A 21,753-nucleotide genomic window follows, 5' to 3' on the forward strand; every position below is an offset into this window, starting at 1 on the left:
TTAATCGCAATTTTTTTAATCGCAGTTAATTTTTTTGAGTTAATAGTGTGAGTTAACTGCGATTAATTGACAGCCCAAGTTACTATAAAAATTCAGGAGCTAATCTTTACTGCTAAGGGTCTAGATTCACTCTGTAGAGATAGGGTGCCCAACCTACAGCACACCAGAGCATTTCATAAGGCCCACAGCCTGCTTCAACACAATATACTAACGGTCGATTCATTAGTGTTTTGTGTTCTTTACTGTTTTTTTTTGTTTGTTTTACCATTTTCTGTAATTCTGATACATTTTTATACACTGATTTCTTTGTTTTTAAATAGACAATACTGTACATAGAAACAACCCATCTAAATACATACAAAACCAGCTGAACTTAAAATATAAATCAATACAGGTGACTATAAATCTGATTAAAATATGTAGAATCTGTTTGGCCCACACAAGGTTGTGGCTTAGATTTATATGGCCCTCCTGTGTAATGATGTAAAAACCTTTGACTTGAATGTGTATGTAAGTCATCATTTTTTATTTTCTACACATACCATAAAAACATCTTTCTTCAAGGGACTCTCTTTCACACAATACTTCTTACCTTAACAGTTTGTTTCAGACGATGAAGTTGGGGTGGCAGTGGTAAACCTCCTACAAGAAGAACTGTTCTCATGTTTGGCAGACCAATCATCAGCTCTTTAGATTGTCTCTCTATCTGAATTGCTAACTCTCTCGTTGGTGTCAGAATAAGTGCAGATGGAGTTTTAGTCTAAAAAGGAAAAAAAAAAAAACTTCTCTCCACCATAGAATTTTCATTCTTAGGTGAAAACCTAACATAAATCTTTCTATAGTGACATAGTTATGTAGTGCAGTCATTTTGATCTAATTAGCTAGTAAACAGCCTACTAAAATCAGGAAGCCAACTCTAATATTCAGCTGAAAGATAGATAATTCTAATTGACATTTAGGTCCCTTTACGCTGCTCTGGCAGTGAGTGCAATGTAATGTATACCAACTTCAAAGCTCCTTTACGTGCCAGAGCAGTGTAAAGGGCCTTTAGGGTATGTCTACTCAGCAAAGAATAACCTCCGGCTGGTCCATGCCAGCCAAGTCAAGCTTGAGGGATTCAGGCTTCAGGGTTGTTTCATGGCTGTGTAGACTTCTGGGTTTGGGCTGGAGCAAAGTGTGTGTGTGGAACGGGAAGTCCCAGAGCTCGGGCTCCAGCCTGGAAGTCTACACAGCAATGAAACAGCCCCACAAGCCTGAGTCGGCTGGCATGGGCCAGCCATGGGTTTTTCTTTGCTAAGTAGACCTTTAGTGTCAATGAGAATCAGACACTAAATTTTCAAAGCAATTCAGTGCATTTTATTTTTATAAAGAAAATACTAAAACAGGCAGACAACCTATGTGATTTATAATGCCTTTTATTTATTTTTGTCAGGTAACAAATGCATCACTTCTATCTGTTTTCTGAATCAAAGAATCCTTTAACTACTTTTCTCAATACTGAACTGGATACTAAAGACAGGATGCAGGCTAAGCCTTAAAACGGGAAAATAGAAAATTCTCTTAGATGTATCATTATTCCCCTGTCAGCATTAATCGGGAATTAACCAAGAAATAGAATTAACTTGATCATAATTTGTATATACATTATAATATGCTGAAACTGTAATTTAATTTAGTCTACTGTATAAATAATACATCTATACAGCTGTGAAACTAGAAAGATCACAACTGTCTAGGCCTGAAAATAATATGTATCTAGCTTGTTTTCCCCAACATTACAATAACAAGGACTTATTTACCAAGAAAATAGATTTCTCTTTTCGTAGACTATTGTTTATTCAAACGGTTGTTACTCATTTAAAAAAAGATAAAGAAGAAGAGTGGATTTACAAATCCTTGGAAGACTATATTGCCCTACTTAATTCTAGAATCCAAAAGCCTGTATATATCGACACATTCAATAAATAAGTTAAAAAAATACTCTGTTAACACTACTACAATCATAGGGCTTTGTCTATATGGTGCATACATCCCCACTAATGAATAGCGCATTAACGGGACCATGCTGGCACGCACTAAAAGTTCCCTACTATGTACTAATGTAGTCCCATTTCAAAAACATTCCCGTTTTTACATTAACATGCACGAGGGAACTTGTAGCACCAGCAGGATCCACACAGGCCAGTCAGTGCACAACACTAAATTTATACCCTCATTGGTGTGGACTAACGCGCCATGTAGACAAGCCCTGAAGCCCAGAATTATAAGTGAGCAGCAGGGCTCAGATGTAATTAGTTAACATTTCTGGTTTTATCTACACATAGGGTACAGGGATCATCCATCCCTTCCCTGCCTTCCCCGCAAGACAGACAGATCAGACGTGGAGCCATTCCATGGCCTGGACTACTCTCTGGGCTACAGTAGTTAGTGTGTGTGCTGGGCTACCCCTCTCTATGGAGTAACTGGGGAAAAAAAACCACTTAACTTGTACAGTCACTGAATTATCAGGCTCAATTCTGCCCCTTGGCAGCCACAAAAAGAATTTCCACAGCTGTGCAAACCTACTGTGCAGATTCTCAGCATCTTGTCCCTTCTGAACAGCAGCAAAAAAGGTTACTCACTTTGTGCAGTAACTGCAGTTCTTCAAGATGTGACCCCCTATGGGTTCTCCACTTCAGGTGTACATGCACCTCTCAAACCCTCCATCTGAAATTTTCAGTTTGTAGTGTCCTTTTGCACAATGCATGCACTATGCCTACTCAGGTCAGACACCAAAGCAACATAGGAGTGTGCGGGTGAACCATCCTCAGCTCCTTTTCCACCCAGATGTCCCATAGAGAACAGCCTGAAGCAGATGGAAAGAGAGGGTGGGTTGTGGAGCAACCATAGGGGGACACAAGTCGAAGAACCGCAGTTAAGGCACAAAGTGAATAACCTCTTCTTCAAGTGACGTCCCTATGGGTACTCCACTTCAGATGACTTCTGAGCAGTATTCCTAGAAGGAAAAAGAAGCTTTGGAATTGAGTCTAGAACTGAAGATAGTACTGCAGTATCAAGTGCTTCATCAGATCTGCTGGCATCGATTAAAGCATAATGTTTCAAAAACGTTTGTACTGGGGCCCATATAGTGACCCTACATATCTCAGATACTGGCACATTCTTAAGTAATGCTGTAGATGTTGCTTGTGATCTGGTCGAATGTGCTATCACTCTTGGGAGGGGGGGAGAGATGAACGCCTGCAGCAGCATAATAAGTAATGATTAAATCCAAATATCCATCTCAATAAACTCTAAGCAGAGATTGTGGATGCCTGGGATCTATCCATGGAGGAGATGAAGTGTCTAGGTGACTTTCAAAATTGCTTAAGTCCTATCTAAATAGAAAGCCAATGCCCTTTGAACATCCAAGGTATAAAAACAGAGAGCTACGAGACTGGAAAAAAATCAGTTAGGTGACTGGATTGGTGAAGGTGGAATTCAGATGGAATCTTAGGTAAGAATTTAGTGTGTGGACTTAAAGACACTTTGTCCTTAAAGATATATGGGGGAAGGAGGGGGATCTGCCATCAAGATGCCAATCTCCCCAACCCTATGGACTGACCATGATGGCTAGTAAAAAAAGACTGTCTTCATAGATAAATGGAGTAGAGAGCCGGTTGCCATAGGTTCAGATAGAAGTCTCATAAGGTAACCAAGTACCAAGTTGAGGTTCCAGGTTGGGGTGGGGTCTCTAATTTGAGGGTAGAGATTCCCCAAAACCTTAATAAACCTAGTCAATATCAAGGGAGCAAAAATGGAGAATACTTTTAACAAAGGATGAAAGGCTGATACTTGGACCTTAATCAAACTAACTGATAACCCCTATTTCTTCAGATGCAACAGATAATGCAGGATGGCACAGATTCTGGTAGGAAGCAGCCACATCACCACCAATGGAAGAAACTCTTCCATTTCTGCAGGTAAGTAGTACAAGTTGACCTCTTTCTACTATTCCGTAACATCTGTTATACCTCTTGTTCCTGTTGTATTTCCATAGACCAGAAGGATTCTAACTCTGTGAACCATTGAGGAACCACACCCTGAGGCAGAGAATTGCTAGGTTAGGATGAAGCACATGGCCTACACTCAATGAGAGGAGATGAGGAGTGGACAGAAGCTTAAGCTGCATTTGGACACAGATGAAGCAGGTAAGAGTACCAAGCCTGGCTCAGCCATGTCAGCATTATATGGATAACTTTAGCCCTCTCCTGTCTGATTTTGCTCATCACCCTTAGTATCAGCAGTGTTGTGGAAAAGGCATAGAACAGAGCCTTCTTACAAGACAGAAAAGAGGTGTCCCCCAAAGATTGATGGCCCAGACCTCCTCTTGAGCAGAGAAGAAGGCACCCTTCCTGTTTCTGGAGCTGGCGAAGAGATCCCAAGCAGTCCCCATTTTTGGAATATGTTTTGGACAACTTGTGCATTTAGTTCCCATTCATAGTCTTGAGAGCAGTACCAACATGATCAGCTGTGTTGTTCTGAATACCTAGGAAATAGACTGCTGAAATTTGGGTCTGATGAGCTATGCACCAGTTCCATAGTTTCATGGCCTTGGCACACAGGAGGAGGATCCTGTTCCTTCCTGTTCATTGAAACAGAACATGCAGGATATGTTGTCTGTCATGACCCTGATTAACCTAGTTGGCACCTGACCAGAAGGATGACTGGGGAAAGAAGATACTTTCAAATCTGGGGTGGGGAAGGTATTGTTTGTGCTCTCTTTGTGTGTGCTCTCTCGGGACAAAGAGCGAGACCAAGCAGGTAACTCAGCTCCTAAAAAGATCCTGACCTGATGCATCTAAAAATTACAGAAATTGTAAGTAATAGCAAGGAAATGCGTTAGATTATCTTTTGGTTTAGCTTGTGAATTGTCCCTATGCTTAGAGGGAGGTTTATTCCTGTTTTTCTAACTTTGAAGTTGAGCCTAGACGGGAATCCTCTGTGTTTTAAATCTTTTTATTTACCCTGTAAAGTTATCTTCCATCCTGATTTTGCAGGTGTGATTCTTTTACTTTTTTTTTTTTTTTAAATAAAATTCTTCTTTTAAGAACCTGTTTGATTTCAAATCCCCTAAAAACCAGGGATTTGGCCTGTGCTCACTTTGTTAACCTATCGGTTGTTATATTATTTTCTAGCCCTCCCACCCCGTAAAGGGGGTGAAGGGGCTTGGGGGGATATTTTGGGGCAGATAAGGCTCCAAGTGGCCCCTCCCTGAATGTTTGTTTATCACTTGGTGGTGGCAGCAATACTGTCCAAGGACAAGGAAAAGCATTTGTGCCTTGGGGAAGTTTTTAACCTAAGCTGGTGGAATATAAGCTATGGGGGGCTTTCATGCAGGTCCCCACATCTGTACCCCAGAGTTCAGAGTAGGGAGGGAACCCTGACAACCCCAATGGGGTAGGAAATGAAGACAAGCGTTCCTGACAGCCCTAAGCACCAACAGATTGATGTGGAGACTGGTTTCTTGAGTTGCCCATCTTCCCTGAGCTGTGAGAATATTGAGGTGGGCTCCCCATCCCAACAGTGATCAATCTGTTAAAGTCACAATGGAGCTTAGCAACAGAAAGGGATCCCTGAAAAGACACTGATTGATCCTTCCACCAGTGTAGGGACTTCCTCCCCTGTCTGTCCAACGTATCTGACTGGGAAATGGATCATTCTGAGCCAACCCAGGAAGCAGTGGAGGTGTAGCCTGCATGATTGGTCAAAGGTACAAGTTTTCACGTGCCCCAGGAGCTGAAGACAGATCCTTATTGTAGTCTGAGGGCTGCATACCAGAACTGCCAAAGTTACAAATCTGTCTAAGGGAAGGTAGTCCCTGGCTGCCAACAAGTCCAAATACACCTCTATAAACTGGATCTTCTGTACAGGGGTTAAAGTGGATTTTTTTACATTCCGTTTCAGGCTAAACTGCAGGGGTTAACATGGGACAGAGCAAGGGCTGTCTGAGTGGAAGACAGCACTGCTTCGTAGGAGCTGTCCTTGAGTAATCAGTCATCAAGGTATGGGAAAACTATAATCGCTTCTTGTCAGGGGTAAGTCGCCACTGCTCTTCTGTCCAAAGAGATCCAGTGCTTTCTGGTCTTTGTCTTACAGGGTAGATTTAGAGAAGTACTGTCTATCATGCTCATTTACTCCCTGCACATCACCACCGGGGAGTTAGGTGGGAGTATCGGAGAACAAAAGGTCAGAATCCTTAAGGAGAACATAATACTTCTTATCTGCCTGTTTACATGTGGTCAGAACAGTGGCAGATGTCTGTCATACAGTCTTAGATGGATCTAGGAGTATCTCGTTAATGGGTAACACCACCCTGGAGTTTGTGTGGACGAAAGGATATCCAGCAATTTGTGCTGTGAATCCTTGACTTCAAGAGAAATTTGCTAACTAGAAATTTATGACTTTTTGAAATTGCTGAAAATCTCTGGCAATGGATGGTGGTGGAGGTATAACCATCTCATCCAGAGAAGAGGATGAAATAAGTGTTTGAGGGGTGTTCTCTTTATCTGCCCTGGATTCCTGGTCTTCAAATGTCTCTTGGGGGGGCGGGGGACGCCTCATTGGGGAGGAGAGCTGTGCAACTCTAGCCTCCCTATGAGACAGTATAGGTGGTCCGACAAATTGCTGCCAATAAGCATCCCAGGGGTCCCAGTGTGGCTGCTAGGGGGGCCCATATGGAAGTTGGAGTGGCATGCAGGGTTGGTTCCATCACCCTTGATAATGAGAAGAATGTTCCCTGTGACTGTCAGAAGGGGGGAGAGGAGAAAACAATCCTCTCACTTCTTATTTAGCTAACTATAACTATACTAATTAATCAATCAACTATAGAAAAAGAGAAAAGATGAAGCATGCTCGAAGCAGTTGAGAAGGAACTGAAGGCAGTTTGCTCGTACTCACCTGTATGGACTTGGTGTCCAGCATAAGAAGGCATAAGGCACATGTCCAGGCTGAAAGCACATTACTAACTGAAAATCTCTGCTTGAGAGGCACATGCGCTGCTGAAGTGGAGCACCCATAGGGATACTACTCGAAGAACTATAGTGATTCTGCTGCACTTTGGATCATCCAACCCTAACCTGCCACCAATTACTTGAAAAAGTAAAGCCATTTCCCTCCCACCCATAACAGACAATAATTATTATCCTAAAAATTAACAAGTTATAGAGACAAACTAAAGTTTTTCAGATGTCACAAGCAAAATCACCAGGATATAAATAAGCCATTGTGTATTAAAGGGGAAAAAAAAGAAAACCTCCTAAGTTATAGAGACACTTTGATTTAAACCCACCAAAAAAAAAATATTCAACGTTCAAATGAGAATCTGGACTGAAAAGTCACCACACTGTATCCTGAAACTGAAGCACAGAATACACCTCTACCTCGATACAACGCTGTCCTCAGGAGCCAAAAAATCTTACCGCATTATAGGGGAAACCGCGTTATATTGAACTTGCTTTGATCCACCGGAGTGCGCAGCCCCGTCCCCCCGGAGCACTGCTTTACCATGTTATATCCGAATTCGTGTTATATTGGGTCATGTTATATCGAGGTAGAGGTGTAGTATGCAAGATCACCCATAGCTTGAAAACTTTCCATATGAAATATAAGCATTCATGTTAGTCTCTTTTCCCTTACTTCAGATGGTATTGTCAAAGATTAAGATAAACTACAAAGCAAAAATGAAAACTGAGTTAAGTATTCAAGTATGCACTGATGGGCCCCTTTTGATGAGGTTGAGGGGAGCAGTCAGCAAAGAAATAAGTTTTACCTAACCTTTAAAAATTATTTTACCCTCTGAATTCCTCTGGATATTTGCTGGTTGGCTGAAGACATTGCAGCCTGAATTCATCTGTGAAATCACATGAATACCAGGAATGTCTTTACAGCCCTCATAGTATTTGTGATGTCACAGAATGATGCATGCTGGGATATTAGCAACTAACTCCTAAGTTACTGGGAGTACTACATAATTATTGGGAGAAAAAACACCAAAAAAGTGTCCTTTCAATAGGTTACTTTTTGTGAACAAAAGTAAACTGCAAGTACATTAATGTCAATGAACAGACTATATTTCCTGCCCACCCAACTAGAAAAATATTTACAATATTAAGGGGGAAATCTCTTTAAAAGAAATAAAGTAAACTACTGAGCTTCAATACAATAACTGCCATTTTTAATTACATTGAGAACTCTGAAATCATTAAGCGTCTCACCTCTTTCTGAATATATACATAAACTTTAATTACCTCTTCCAAGGCTTTAATAATAACTGGAAGCAGGAAGGCTGCAGTTTTTCCTGAGCCTGTGTCTGCACTGGCCACGATATCCCTTCCCAAAAGTCCAACAGGAATCATCTGCATCTGGATAGGGGTTGGAACTTCATAGCCTGAATTCTTTAAATTATAGTTTAAAGTTTCAGGAAAACCACAGTGTTCAAACTCTATAATAGGTCTTGTAACTCCTTTGCCCTGGACAACAATACCTAACTGCAATTTAAGGTTCTTGATCTGGTCATCTTGCAGGCTTAAAATAAAGGAATGTTCTTTATAGGTATAAAGGGTGACAGGCAAAAGAGTTTCTGCTTTTGATTCTACTTTCACAAAGCTGTCAGAGTTTAACCCTTCTTTTTCTTGAGCTTGTAAAAGATGTTTGGCTTTACATTCCAAACTACAAACATCTTCATCTGTTTTATCACAAATATATTCACCATAACGACCACAAACAACACATATAGGTTCTCCAGGTTCTGCCCAGCGCTGGGATTTGCTGAAAGATTTAATGGGTTCTACAGAGGAGCGGTCTTCATCAACATTTTGGTTGTCACTTCCCAAAGATTCATCAGCAAAGGGGAAGTCTGAATCTGGAAAAGTTTGTAGCTCTGTGCATTCTTGTACTGCTTTATATAAATTACATCCTGAAGCAGACGCATCTTTTATAGTTGGCTTAACATCTCTTAAGTCTGTGACCTCCACTAATAAGGGTTCTCCAGAAGACAACTTTTTTATTTTTGCTGTACAGCTTAGGTCATCATCAGCATTCCTCTTGACTTTAAGAGACCTTGGAACAAACATGCTTCAATATTCTGTGAAGAAAATAATTACAATTATTAAAAGGTATTTTAATATTGTCTGGGGGAAAAGTTGCAGAGAGGAGCTAGTCAGATACTCCAGCTGGTAGCCAAAGCAGGGACTGCTACACTGCATCAGGGAAGCATGGGGTAAAATAGGGTCCAGCCAGGGTCACCCCTCCCTGGGTACACAGAAACGTGGAGGGGAGACCCCTGACCCCAACTCCGGGGGTGTTAGGGCCCACATGTGCCTTCCCCCACCATGTGGCCTTGGAGAAAAAATACAGAGAGCAGCCAGCCCAAGATTCCAGCTAGTAGGAGAAGTCAAGCCCAAGCATGGACTTCTAGACATTCAGAAAAAAGAACAGGAGTACTTGTGGCACCTTAGAGACTAACAAATTTATTAGAGCATAAGCTTTCGTGGACTACAGCCCACTTCTTCGGATGCATACAGAGTGGAATAAATATTGAGGAGATATATATACACACATACAGAGAGCATAAACAGGTGGGAGTTGTCTTACCAACTCTGAGAGGCCAATTAAGTAAGAAGGAGGAAAAAAAAAAAAACTTTTGAAGTGATAATCAAGATAGCCCACTACAGACAGTTTGATAAGAAGTGTGAGAATACTTACAAGGGGAGATAGATTCAATGTTTGTAATGGCTCAACCATTCCCAGTCCTTATTCAATCCTGAGTTGATTGTGTCTAGTATGCAAACTAAATTTCCCCCCCCTCTTACTTAATTGGCCTAATAAATTTGTTAGTCTCTAAGGTGCCACAAGTACTCCTGTTCTTTTTGCGGATACAGACTAACACGGCTGCTACTCTGAAACTAGACATTCAGAGAATTTTCTGCAGTTTTGACTGGACTTTCTCTGCCCTGTGCTGATTGACTGTTTGCTCCAACCCTCTCTGTCACCTTCCTTCCTAGTTTCGTCACCTCAGTTTCACTCCACACCTGGGCTTCTGACCCTCTTGACCCCTGTCCTGTCTACCACTTTCCTTTTCTTTCCATTTAGCTTATCTCCTCCTAATTAAATGCACTCAAAAGATGTGTGTATACACACACAAACATACACACACAGTTCATACCGTTTGTTTATTATACCTCTTCCCCCATCTTTGTCTATTTAGGGTTTGTCTTGTCTATTTAGATTGTAGACTCTTCAGAATGGAGACTTTGTATAGTACAATGGGACCCCACTCTTGGTTGGCCCTTAGGCTCCACTATAATAAACATGATTAATAATAATCATCGTGGTTTATTTTTACCATGAAACATTACAATCAGTAAAATGTGTTTTCAAGGCAAGAGACTGAATCAACATTGATAAGTACCTAGTAGTTAATTAACAGTTGTTTTGGCTCAGAGCACACCTCAAGGCCTTTGGGACCCTCACACAATGACCACATCTTCCCTTTCTCTAAACAATATTGAAAATGTTTATGCTCATCCAGACGTCATCTAGGTCTAAGTTCCCTCTAAGTTGTGCAGCCATGCAGCAGGGTATCAAGGGCCATGCAGACAGGGAGAGGTGCTTTTCCCCCAGTCCCAGCCCCGGAGCTGCCAGGGCAGGGAGAGGCATTCTCCGCTGGCCCTGGGCTGCTGCGGCAAGAGAGGGCTGGAGGGAGTCCTCTCTGCCCGCCGCAGCCCCGGGGAAGCCTGCACCCCAACCCTCTCATCCTCAGCCCCACTCCAAAGCCTGCATGCCCAGCCAGAGCCCTCACCCCCCCCCCAAACCCTAACCCTCTGCCCTAGCCCTGAGCCTCCTCCCGCACTCCAAACCCCTCATCTACAACCCAAACCCCTCGTCCCCAGCCCCAACCAGAGCGCTCATCCCCCCCACACACACACCAACCCTCTGCCCTAGCTCTGAGCCCCCTACACACTCTGAACCCCTCAGCCCCACCCCCACGACACCCCACCTCCATATTGGTGCACATAACAAAATTCATTCCACATATGGATATAAAAAATTAGAGGGAACGTTGGTTGAGATGCCCACCGTGAATCTCACACTTTTCATCTCATTTGTCACCTTCATCCTAATATTCTCCCCTTCCATCTCTATCTCATGTTTCCATCTTTTATCTCATTTTCTTCCCATCACCTCTTTATACTCTCTCGCCAGCCCCCTTCAGCCTTCCTAGATAGCCCACATAATCCTTTGAAATCATTTACTAATTTTAGCTCTTAATGTGTGTAAAAAAATTAAATAAAAAGTATCTCACAATCTTTGAGATTCACGTGCAGACCAACAAAATAATACAGTAAGTTGTGGTTAACCTCATCCTACCTTCCCTGACCTTCCCCACCCAACTATTTCTTGCCTTCCAACTTGTGCTGTGCTTAGCTCCAATCCTGCATATACATCTGATTGACCAGACCCTTACCCACCACCTCACCGCCCTGAAGTCCAAGTGACATCAACTAGATTCCTTTGCAGGACACAGGGCTCAGATTGCAAGTTTCCTGGAGAAAGAACTGTTTCTTATGCATCTGTAAAGCGCCTAGTATACTTTGAGTGCTGCATAAGTGAAAGTATTTTTCTGGGCTACAAAATAGTTTGTTATACAGTAGCACAGATACACTGTTGGTCAAATTGAGACAATTTTGTGAATATTATATTAATAACTAAAAAAATAACTTAACTGGAAATGAGACATCACCCAGGTTTAACTTTAACACAGTTGTCCAGTCCAGTGTCTATGGAAAATCATCATCATCAGGATGGCAAATTCCAAAAGAAACATAGACTCCTTGCAAATCGAGTGCCACCCAGACTGATCTCTGGCAAGGTGCTTAAGGTAGTCTGATTATATATTCAGTTTATCTCTGTGATCCTCTTGAGGAGCACCAAGGGTTGTGAGACATCACACCACACCCTACGTACAGCAGTCTTGTCTGGGCCTACTGTGCCATGAAGCCACCAGCCTCTAACAACACAAACACTACTTTCTAGGCCCCACTCCCCACTCTACAGGTTAGTGATAAATACAAACCAACCCGAGCCCACAAGCATTCCCTGTAGCAGCCAGTTCCTTATTCACTGAACACTCCCAGAAATACCAGACCTGTTGTTCCAAAAGGAACCGTATACAACAGCTTGTAAGATTCAGCTCAGGACCACCACTTTGCTTGCCACCACAGCACTTAGGTATAATTACAGTGAAAACAAAGATACATTTCTTATCAAAGAATAGCGATTCAACTGATAGTGAATAAAAATATTAGAAACAAATGGTTAAATGTAAAACAAAATCATAATAACCTGTTGGTTAAGTTTGGTTTCTAGAAAGTGTAACCTCTGGTCTAAAGAAGTTTCTCTTACTGAAAGTTTCTCTCATTCATCCAGCATTTTCAATCAAGACCGGTTGAGAATGCTTTGTCATGAAGCAAACTCGCTGTCCATTTTCTTCCCCAATGAAGGGTGATAGGCTGTCTTCTTTGTCCCCCAAATAGAGCAAACCATGATGTGCACTTCAAGATAGGGATCGCCGTCCTCCTCCCACCCTCACTTTTTTTTTCCATCCTGTTGGTTTCTTTCTTTGAAGTTCCCATAATATTTCATTTGCATTGGTTCTGACTGGTAAGTGGCAACTCCTTATGAACTGTACAATACTTAATGTACATTTTAAGCAGCCAGATAGACAAGAAATGTTTATCTGACAGAAAATCCATTTTTCACCTTTGCTGGTGACCAGTTCATAGATAGAGACATTAAGAACTTCAGTATATATACACATAACTCCTTACATAGTTTCTGTACATACATTTCACAATAATATTGATGATCAGAGTGATACAGGATTTTATTAGAGACATAACATGACATTCTTCTGGTGAGCTAGAATGTAAACTGTAAGATTCCTTTAGAACAGCATTACGATATTATCCAAGGAGTGCATTGATATTTTCAGTAGTTAATAATGGCATATAGGACTGGTCAACATTTTTCTGTCACAATTGTTTTTCAGTCTAAAGTTGGATTTTCAACCTAATGACATTATTCAGGAAGTGTCTGCTTTCTGTAGAAACTTTCGCTTTTTTGTCAACAAAACATATATACAAAAAAATCCAAATATTTTGATTTGGATCTCTTGCTGTGGTGCCTCATGGGACCTGTAGTTCAGTTTCCTCAGCTCTCCATTCTCCTCTAAGGCCTGGGCTCCCCACTCAAAGTGCATCTCCCAGCTGCCGCTCCAGCTGTCTCACGCACACACACACACATCACCCTGTGGAGAGGCCACAGCTCCAGCTGTCACATACACCTTCCAGCGCACAGAGGCCGCACCTCTAGCTCTCAGCCTCCCTCTTAGGCAGCAGACTTCCAGGAAAACCCATACACACACTCCGTACCCTGCGACCCTCACTTCTGCACTGCTGCTGGTGGAGGAACTAGCTTTAGAGCTGGGTGCCTGGCCAGCAGCCTTCCTCTCTGGCTGCCCAGCACTGAAGGCAGCACCCTTGTCAACAGCAGGGCAGAAGTAAGGGGAGCAACCCCATGACACCCGCCCAATCCCATGACACCACACACACAATAGCCTTGCAACCATTCCATCCTGAAGCCTTTTAGGTCAGGACCCCTATAGTTACAACACTGAAATTTCAGATGTAAATATCTGAAAACATGAAATTGACTAATTTTAAAAATCCCTGGCAGTGAAATTGACCAAAATGGACAGTGAATTTGGAAGGGTCCTAAACTATAATGACAAAGTGCTTCTATCACAGACAACTTAAACTTGCAAAACTGAGCTTTTGCCAACCATCCCAGAGCCCACACGCTCCAAAATGAACCTACCGTGGAGCTTATACCAGCATACCTATGTCAATCAGGGATCACACCCCTGGCCTAGCTATGCCAACAGAAGCAGTCTGCCATGGAGACACGATTCTGGACACAGAAATGGTGGGGCAGTGCAGTTAGGGCTGGTCCACACTAACCCCCCAGTTCAAACTAAGATACGCAACTTCAGCTACGTGAATAACATAGCTGAAGTCGAAGTATCTTAGTTCGAACTACAAGGTACTTACCGCGGGTCCACACGCGGCAGGCAGGCTCCCCCGTCGACTCTGCATACTCCTCTGTGGGTACATCTACACTACAGGGGGGAGTCGATTTAAGATACGCAAATTCAGCTACGTGAATAGCGTAGCTGAATTCGACGTATCGCAGACGATTTATCCCGCTGTGAGGACGGTGGCAAAATCGACTTCTGCGGCTTTCTGTCGGCGGCGCTTACTCCCACCTCCGCTGGTGGAGTAAGAGCGCCGATTCGGGGATCGATTGTCGCGTCCCAACAGGATGCGATAAATCGATCCCCGAGAGGTCGATTTCTACCCGCCGATTCAGGCGGGTAGTGTAGACCTAGCCTCACGGAGCAGGGGTATCGGTGTCGAGGGCGAGCACTTCCGGGATCAATTTATCGTGTCTAGACAAGACGCGATGAATCGATCCCAGAAGATGGATTGCTTACCACCAAACCCGGAGGCAAGTATAGACATACCCTTAGAAGCTCGGGCTTGATCTACACTAGTAACTCGCCTACCTAGATAACACCACTTATGGGGTGGGATTTTCTTTTTGCGACATTTCTATACTGGCAAAAGCCCTAGTGCAGGTGGCGTGACAATGGCAAAGAAGCCGCCTGCCGAAAAGCTACTCTGGCCAGGGAGCGAAACCAGTCTGGCAGAAGCGCTCGTTTGCCGTGTAGCCATGGGGCAAACCCCGGCTAGTGTGGACAAGGCCTCAGCCCAGCCCTACGTTCTCCCCGGAGACACAGGAAGGATTTGAGTGCGCGCCACCACCCCGCCTCTCCGGGGTCAACCGGCGCAGGGTCTCGTCCATACCGCTCTGCACGGCAAGGTGGATGCGGGCCCCGCCCGGGGGACCCCGCACTGCAGGGCTTGGGCAGCCCGGTGCAGACACTCACCCGCCCATCCCCCAACAAGGAGCCCCCGGCGCTGCGCAGCTCCCCGCCGCCTGCCTCGCCGCAGACAGGACCCACAGCCCCGCCGGCGCCGCTGCTTTGGAGCTAGCGCGCTCCCGGGGCGAGGAGTTGTTGGGTAACGTAACTTACCGGTACCTCCCCGCCATGCGCCTTGTCACCGGCCCGAACTTCCCTTAGAAAATGGCGACACCACAAGCAGCGAGAAAATCGAGTGCCGAGACAGCGAGCAACCAGGCTAGGCCGGCAGCGCGGGCGGCGACGCGAACCAGAGTGCACGCGCTGGAGCAGCGAATCACAGAGGGCGGGGGCGCGGGGGGAGGAGTGGGCTGACGTGGGCGGGAAAGGAGAGCCTGGGGATGGAGAGGGACGAGATCGAATAGGACGGGGGGAGAAGAGGGACATCCTGACAGGGCCTGAGGACAGAGGGTGGCGGCGAAGGGGGGCGAGTCTGGGTGGAACAGGCAGCAAAGCCAAGAGGGGACAATGCGCGGGGGGCGTTTCTGCCCCCGACGGGAAATGCAAGAATCAAATGTCAAAAAGCAGAGCGCTTAGGGAACGGGACACGGCGACGCCCAACGCCGAGGTCACCCCCGCTCCCCCCCAAAGCAAGGCGATTAAACAGACAGCGGGCTCAATTGCAGCACACGAGGCAGGAGGGGAAAAGAGAGTGGACGGGCAGGTGGCGGCTGTGCAGCAGAGCAGTAGTTACAGCGGAGGAGGCAGCTCCCGCAGGCTCAGCCCTTCTTCGCCGTCCCTAACTTTCTGAAGAAAAGCATCTTGTGCCTGAACTTTCTCCTTGGTCTCCATCTTTTCTACAACATTTCCCTGATGCGGAATTATTGTTTTGCAGGCTTGCAAAAGAAGAGTGGGTGGGTGCCTTTTTTTTTTTTTTTGCTCTGGAATAGTTTAAATGTGACTAAGATTTCACACATGGCATGTGCATGCACTCCTCAGTAAGAAACGCATGCCTTGGGTGAGGGGAAAAGAATGGAATGGGGAAATAATGGTGTCTGGCTAACCAGGTAGCTGTATGCTCCCAAGTGAGTTTCTCACTGGATAAATATAATGAGTGTGTACCTAAGTGACACAAAGTATATACACAATATGGTATTTTCTATCAGTTTTCAGCTTGGAAAAGAGATGACTAAGAGGAGATATGAGAGAGGTCTATAAAATTGTGAATGGTGTGGAAAAAGTGAATAAGGAAGTGTTATTTACCCCTTCACATAACAAGAACCAGGAGCACCCAATTAAATTAATAGGTATCAGGTTTAAAACAAAGAGAAGTACTTCACACAACACAGTCAGTCTATGAAGGCCAAACCTATAACGGGGTTTAAGAAACAATTAGATAAGTTCATGGACCATTGGTCCATCAGTGGCTATTTGCCACGGAGAATCCCTAGTCTCTGATTACCAGAAACTGTGAGTGGATGACAGGAGATGGATCACTCAATGATTGCCTGTTCTATTCATTCCCTCTGAAGCACCTGGCATTGGCCACTACTGGAAGACAGCATACTGGGCTAAATGGACTATTGGTCTGACCCAGAATGGCTGTTCTTATGAATTAATATCAAAACCTCTGTACCATTTCTTGCAATCTAGTTGCAGCAATTCTGCACCCTTTTCTGCAGTGCACTGAATGCAGTAGTCCAATCCATGCATGTTTAATTATATTAGAGTTTCAGAATATAAATTCTCCCAAGAAAAGCTTTTCCTCTTTCATTAATTGGATCTAGCAGATCCTTGTGGTCCTGAGGCGGGTAGCAATCGATTTATCCGGGATCGATAAGACGCGCTATATCGATCCCCGAGCGCGCTCACCATCGACTCCGGAACTCCACCAGAGCAAGCGGCGGTAGCACAGTCGACGGGGGAGCCGCGGCTGTCGATCCCGCGCCATGTGGACCCCAGGTAATTCGATCTTAGATACTTCAACTTCAGCTACGCGAATAGCGTAGCTGAAGTTGCATATCTTAGAGCGATTCCCCCCCCAGTGTAGATGAGCCCGAAGATGCAGTAGCCAAGTTTTGATTCCATGCTAGAACAGCCTGGTGCAGTGACATTCTGTTAAAGGGGTCAGGAACTGCCTAAGCCTGTTATACAGTATTCCAGCTTTATATGTTAACAGAGCACTGCAAAATTGGAGATGATTAAATTCTCTTAGTATCCATTCATAAAAATTCTCCCTCAAATTTGGGAGTTTCATTTTAATCCAAGAGGATATAATATTAGAAGAAACAAATCAGAAACATACACGAGTTAAGAAAAAACGGGTTAAGATCTGCTACAACCGCTTCCCCATTTTCTACAGAAATTTGCATATACAGATTGTGATAGACCCAGACCAGTTGGGAACAGCAGAGTATACTGGCCACTGGATAAGTAGTTTTCTGTTCCCTGAGTGACCAGAGCAGGGGCTGCGCCAGGCTAATAGACCACCTGACTCCAATTAACCTGCTAAGAGTCAGGTGAGGCAATTAAGCACCTGACTCAAATTAAGGCCCCTCTGATGCTATAAAAGGGCTCACTCCAGTCAAGCCAGGGGGAGCTAGGGAGCCAGAGGAGAGTGAGTGAGAGAGAGAGAGAGAGAGAGAGAGAGAGAGAGGAACTGGGAGCAAGAGGTGTGCAAGAAGCTGAGAGTGAGTAGGCGTACTACTGGAGGACTGAGAAGTACGAGCGTTATCAGACATCAGGAGGAAGGTCTGGTGGTGAGGACAAAGAAGGTGTTGGGAGGAGGCCATGGGAAAGTAGCCCAGGGAGTTGTAGGTGTTGTGCAACTGTACCAGGAGGCACTCTAAACAGCTGCAGTCCACAGGGCCCTGGGCTGGAACCTGGAGTAGAGGGAGGGCCCGGGTTCCCCCCATACCTCTCAACTCCTGATCAAACACAGGAGGAACTGACTTGGACTATAGTTTCTACCAGAGGGGAAGGCCTGGACTGTTTCCTGACCCACAGGGTGAATCTGTGAAGCGAGCAAATCCGCCAATAAGCGCAGGACCCACCAAGGTAGAGGAGGAACTTTGTCACAAGATATACACCTCTACCCCGATATAACGCTGTCCTCGGGAGCCAAAAAATCTTACTGCGTTATAGGTAAAACTGCATTATATCGAAATTGCTTTGATCCGCCGGAGTGCGCAGCCCCGCCCCCCCGGAGCACTGCTTTACCGCGTTATATCCGAATTCGTGTTATATCAGGTCGCATTATATCGGGGTAGAGGTGTATATCTTTATTGCAACAGGCAAGGCTACTATGCTACCATTGTTGCCACATTCAATACACCTCTCCCCCCCCCGGCCCCACCAGCCGGCTTCTCTCTGCCTCCTGGCCGGACCCCAGTGCACCTCTGGCTCCAGGTAGTCTCTGCTTCCCACCACCTGTGGGGCCCACCTGTCTCCCTGGAGCTGAACCGCCTGGGACTGATTTAAAAGCCTGGCCAGTCTCGGCCAGTTGTGGGGGGAGGAGGCACAGTGTGCTGGTTTGTAAATAGTGCCCTCGCACTGGGCTGGGCAGAGCGGGGCCGCCCCTGCCATGCCATGCCCCTGGCCGGCCCCACACTCCCGGGACCAACCCCCCCCACCCTGCACCATGCTCCATTCCCACCATGGAGGCCCACACATATGTTTGGCGCCGGGCCCACAAAAGGTTAATCCCGGCCCTGTCTACAATCAGTTTCACTGGACAGCAGTTCCTGGTACCTATTGCTGCTAACCTCAGAAATTCACCAAAGTAATTGGAGATGCTGGCCATTTCCTATTTCTACTAATTTTCTGGTGATCCAGCAACTCTTGGCAGCTGGGAGATCATGCTGAAATGACCAGTGACCTGCATATTCAGAAGGCTATTTTGTTGATTGTTATACTTGGAGGGAAGAATGAGGGAATATGCTGCCTACAGTATATCCAGGATGAACTCATTAATACAAGAATTGTTGAATTTGTGTGTTATATAGCCATAACAACTTTAACTTTAAGATGACTAAGACTTGGAATACAAAATGTAACAACGTGGGATAACCATGATGTGTATGTATTATGTTTTTTAACTGATGCACATGCCCTTAGCTCAGATTTCACTTATTTGGACGCAACACACCCGTGTTTTTTTGTTTAAACATATTTTCAAAGATACCAAATACTACTGTATAATGAACATAATAAAATGACTGAAAAATTAAATGTAGACTAGAAATCATATGTACTACAATAGATAATGTTCATAGCTAAGAACCTTATGACTGTAAAAGTAGGACAATCCACTCAAACTGTGCATATGATGGTATGGAAGACCACAAAAATATTCTGTAATTGAATATCTTGGCAGAACTTCAGACTTGAAAATGTAATGGCTCAGTATATTTTTTTATTCAAACTATTTAGAGTCCAAAATTATGCTTCATGAACAAAATTCAAGTTTCTTGTTTCTTACAGGATTTACTTAAAATGTTTACTGTTTCATAGGATTTTCAAATATTTCACTTTTCAGAATTCTAGGATCTCTACAGTTGTCCTGTAATGCTGAGGAATGCACATTTCCAGAACACAGACAGAGTTTGGGGCACTGAAATAGAAAAGTTGTGCATCTGTCAAATTCATTAGGACTGAGAATCATGCTTGTAGATCCTAATGGGAGACAAATGGGTGATCTTTGATCACTGTATCTGTGTCAAAACAGTAATCAACACTCAAGGGAAAGGAAGGGCATGATAACAATTATAATGGCTCCTACTCTAGAGTAAAATATGTACTACTGCACCTAACATGAACATTGCCAAATATCATAATCTCATAGGCCTGAGTTTGATAACTCTGTTTTACAGAAAACTGAGCTTTGAACAAATCCAATATAACAGCAGCAGCATTCTCTAATGTGTTGTTGAATCTTTGGACATTAACGATGTTTTAGGTTCAAACTCCGAAACTTGAATAATACTGTCTATAGCAGTGGTCTCCAACCTTTTTAAGCACAAGATCACTTTTTGAATTTAAGTGCAACCTAGGATCTACCCCGCCCCACTCTTGAGGCCCTGCCCCACTCACATCATCCCCTTCCCCTCTCTGTCGCTCGCTCTTCCTCACTCACTTTCACCAGGCTGGGGCAGGGGGTTAGGGTATGAAAGGGGATGCAGGCTCTGGGCTAGGGCTGAGGGGTTCAGAGTGTGGAAGAGGGCTCTGGGCTGAGCCTGGGGCAGGGGGTGGGGCTGCAGGAGGGGTTGGGGGTGCAAGCTCTGGGAGGGAGTTTGGGTGCAGGAGGGGGCTCTGGACTGGGGCAGAGTGTTGGGGTGCAGGAGGGGATATAGTGTACTGGTTCCAGAAGGGGGTTCAGGGCAGGAGCAGGGGGTTTGGGGTGTAAGAGGGGGTACAGGGTGCAATCTCTCAGAGGAGGCTCAGGGCTGGGGCCGGGGGTTTGGGGCATAGGAGGGGGTACTGAGTGCTGGCTATGGGAGGGGGCTCAGCGCTGGGGTGCAGGCTCCTGCCGGGTGGCACTTCCGTCAGGCAGCTCCCGGTCGGCAGTGCAGCAGGGCTAAGGGAGGCTCCCTGCCTGTCCTGGCCCCACGCCACTCCTGGAAGCAGCCATCATGCCCCTGCGGCCCTGGGGTGAGGGGGGGCATGTGGCTCCGCAGGCTGCCCTTCTCTGCAGGCAGCACTTCTGCAGCTCCCATTGGCCACAGTTTCCTGTTCCAGGCCAATGGGAGCTACAGGGGCAGTGCTTGCAGGCAGGAGCAGTGCACGGAGACCCCTGCCCCTCCACCTCCAGGGGCCTCGAGGTGTGCTGGCCTCTTCCGGGAGCGGCGCATTGCCAGGCCAGGCAGGGAGCCTGTTTAGCCCCACTGCATCACCAGATTAGCGGCTGGAGATCGCGATCTACTGGTTGGTGACCATTGGTCTACAGGATAAAGAAATTACATGTTTTTGTTGTCACACAGCATGATCTTGCTGTTCTGAGCTGCAAAGTAAATTATTCTTTCCATAGAATACTGTAATCAGTGGTATTTCTATTCTTCTCATATTATGCAATGATTCATTTTTGGTTGCATGCCTTTCAGTTTTTGACTCTGTATTGTATGCTGGTCCAGGAGAACACTAATGCATTTGTAATATGAGTGTCCTTTGATTAGATTTGACATTTTTGATTATTATTTGTTAGTTATAAATGCAACATAATAGCACACACTGAGATTCCTCCATCAGAAATCCTGCCTACAACTATATATCCACTTAGCAGCTTTCTTTTCTTCAGTGTTTAATGAATTAGTAGATGAGCTCATACTTTTCCATCACAGTGATCTACTGCATCAAGAGATAAAAGCAGGTCACAGAAATATTTGAAATCTAAACATTTTAATAAGCTTTGCTAGAGATATAATTATTCAATCTAGTTAGAGACTAAAAGAAACTGAGTATTCAGGGAGCAATCTGGGGGATTATTTTACTAATCCGAAAAGGAACTGTAAAATACCACTAGCTCTCATAGCATGCTTAACTGTCTAGAAACCTGTTTTAAATTGTTCAATATTAGAATGTTAGATTTGATTATGAAGTCATAAATTGTTAATCTTTCCTGAGGTGAAAACTTTTTTACTGCCTGAAGAGGTTAATACAGCCAAGAATAGAAGGAAGATGAGAAACCATAAACACATATGCCTAATTGTTTCCTCTGTGTCTATACCAGAGCTAATTAA

The 21,753-nt window shown here is 44.6% G+C and overlaps 1 protein-coding gene across 4 annotated transcripts in view; it reads right to left on the minus strand.

The window, feature by feature from the left end:
- DDX59 (DEAD-box helicase 59) overlaps positions 1–21,753 on the minus strand; it is an 86,522-nt gene that overhangs the window by 8,661 nt on the left and 56,108 nt on the right. Inside the window, exons 1-3 of one of the 4 annotated variants that reach the window (XM_034778829.1) lie at positions 15,194–15,323; positions 8,286–9,121; positions 593–760 (exon numbers count right to left, since the gene is read on the minus strand). In XM_034778829.1, the coding sequence (XP_034634720.1) occupies positions 593–760; positions 8,286–9,110 (993 nt within the window). In that variant the 5' untranslated portion in view covers positions 9,111–9,121; positions 15,194–15,323. Of the gene's footprint in view, positions 1–592; positions 761–8,285; positions 9,122–15,193; positions 15,324–21,753 lie in introns of those variants that run through there. The other 3 variants (XM_034778828.1, XM_034778825.1, XM_034778826.1) reach the window with 3 other exon arrangements.

This window comes from Trachemys scripta, chromosome 8 (assembly GCF_013100865.1).
Source record: "Trachemys scripta elegans isolate TJP31775 chromosome 8, CAS_Tse_1.0, whole genome shotgun sequence".
Lineage (NCBI taxonomy): Eukaryota > Metazoa > Chordata > Testudines > Emydidae > Trachemys > Trachemys scripta.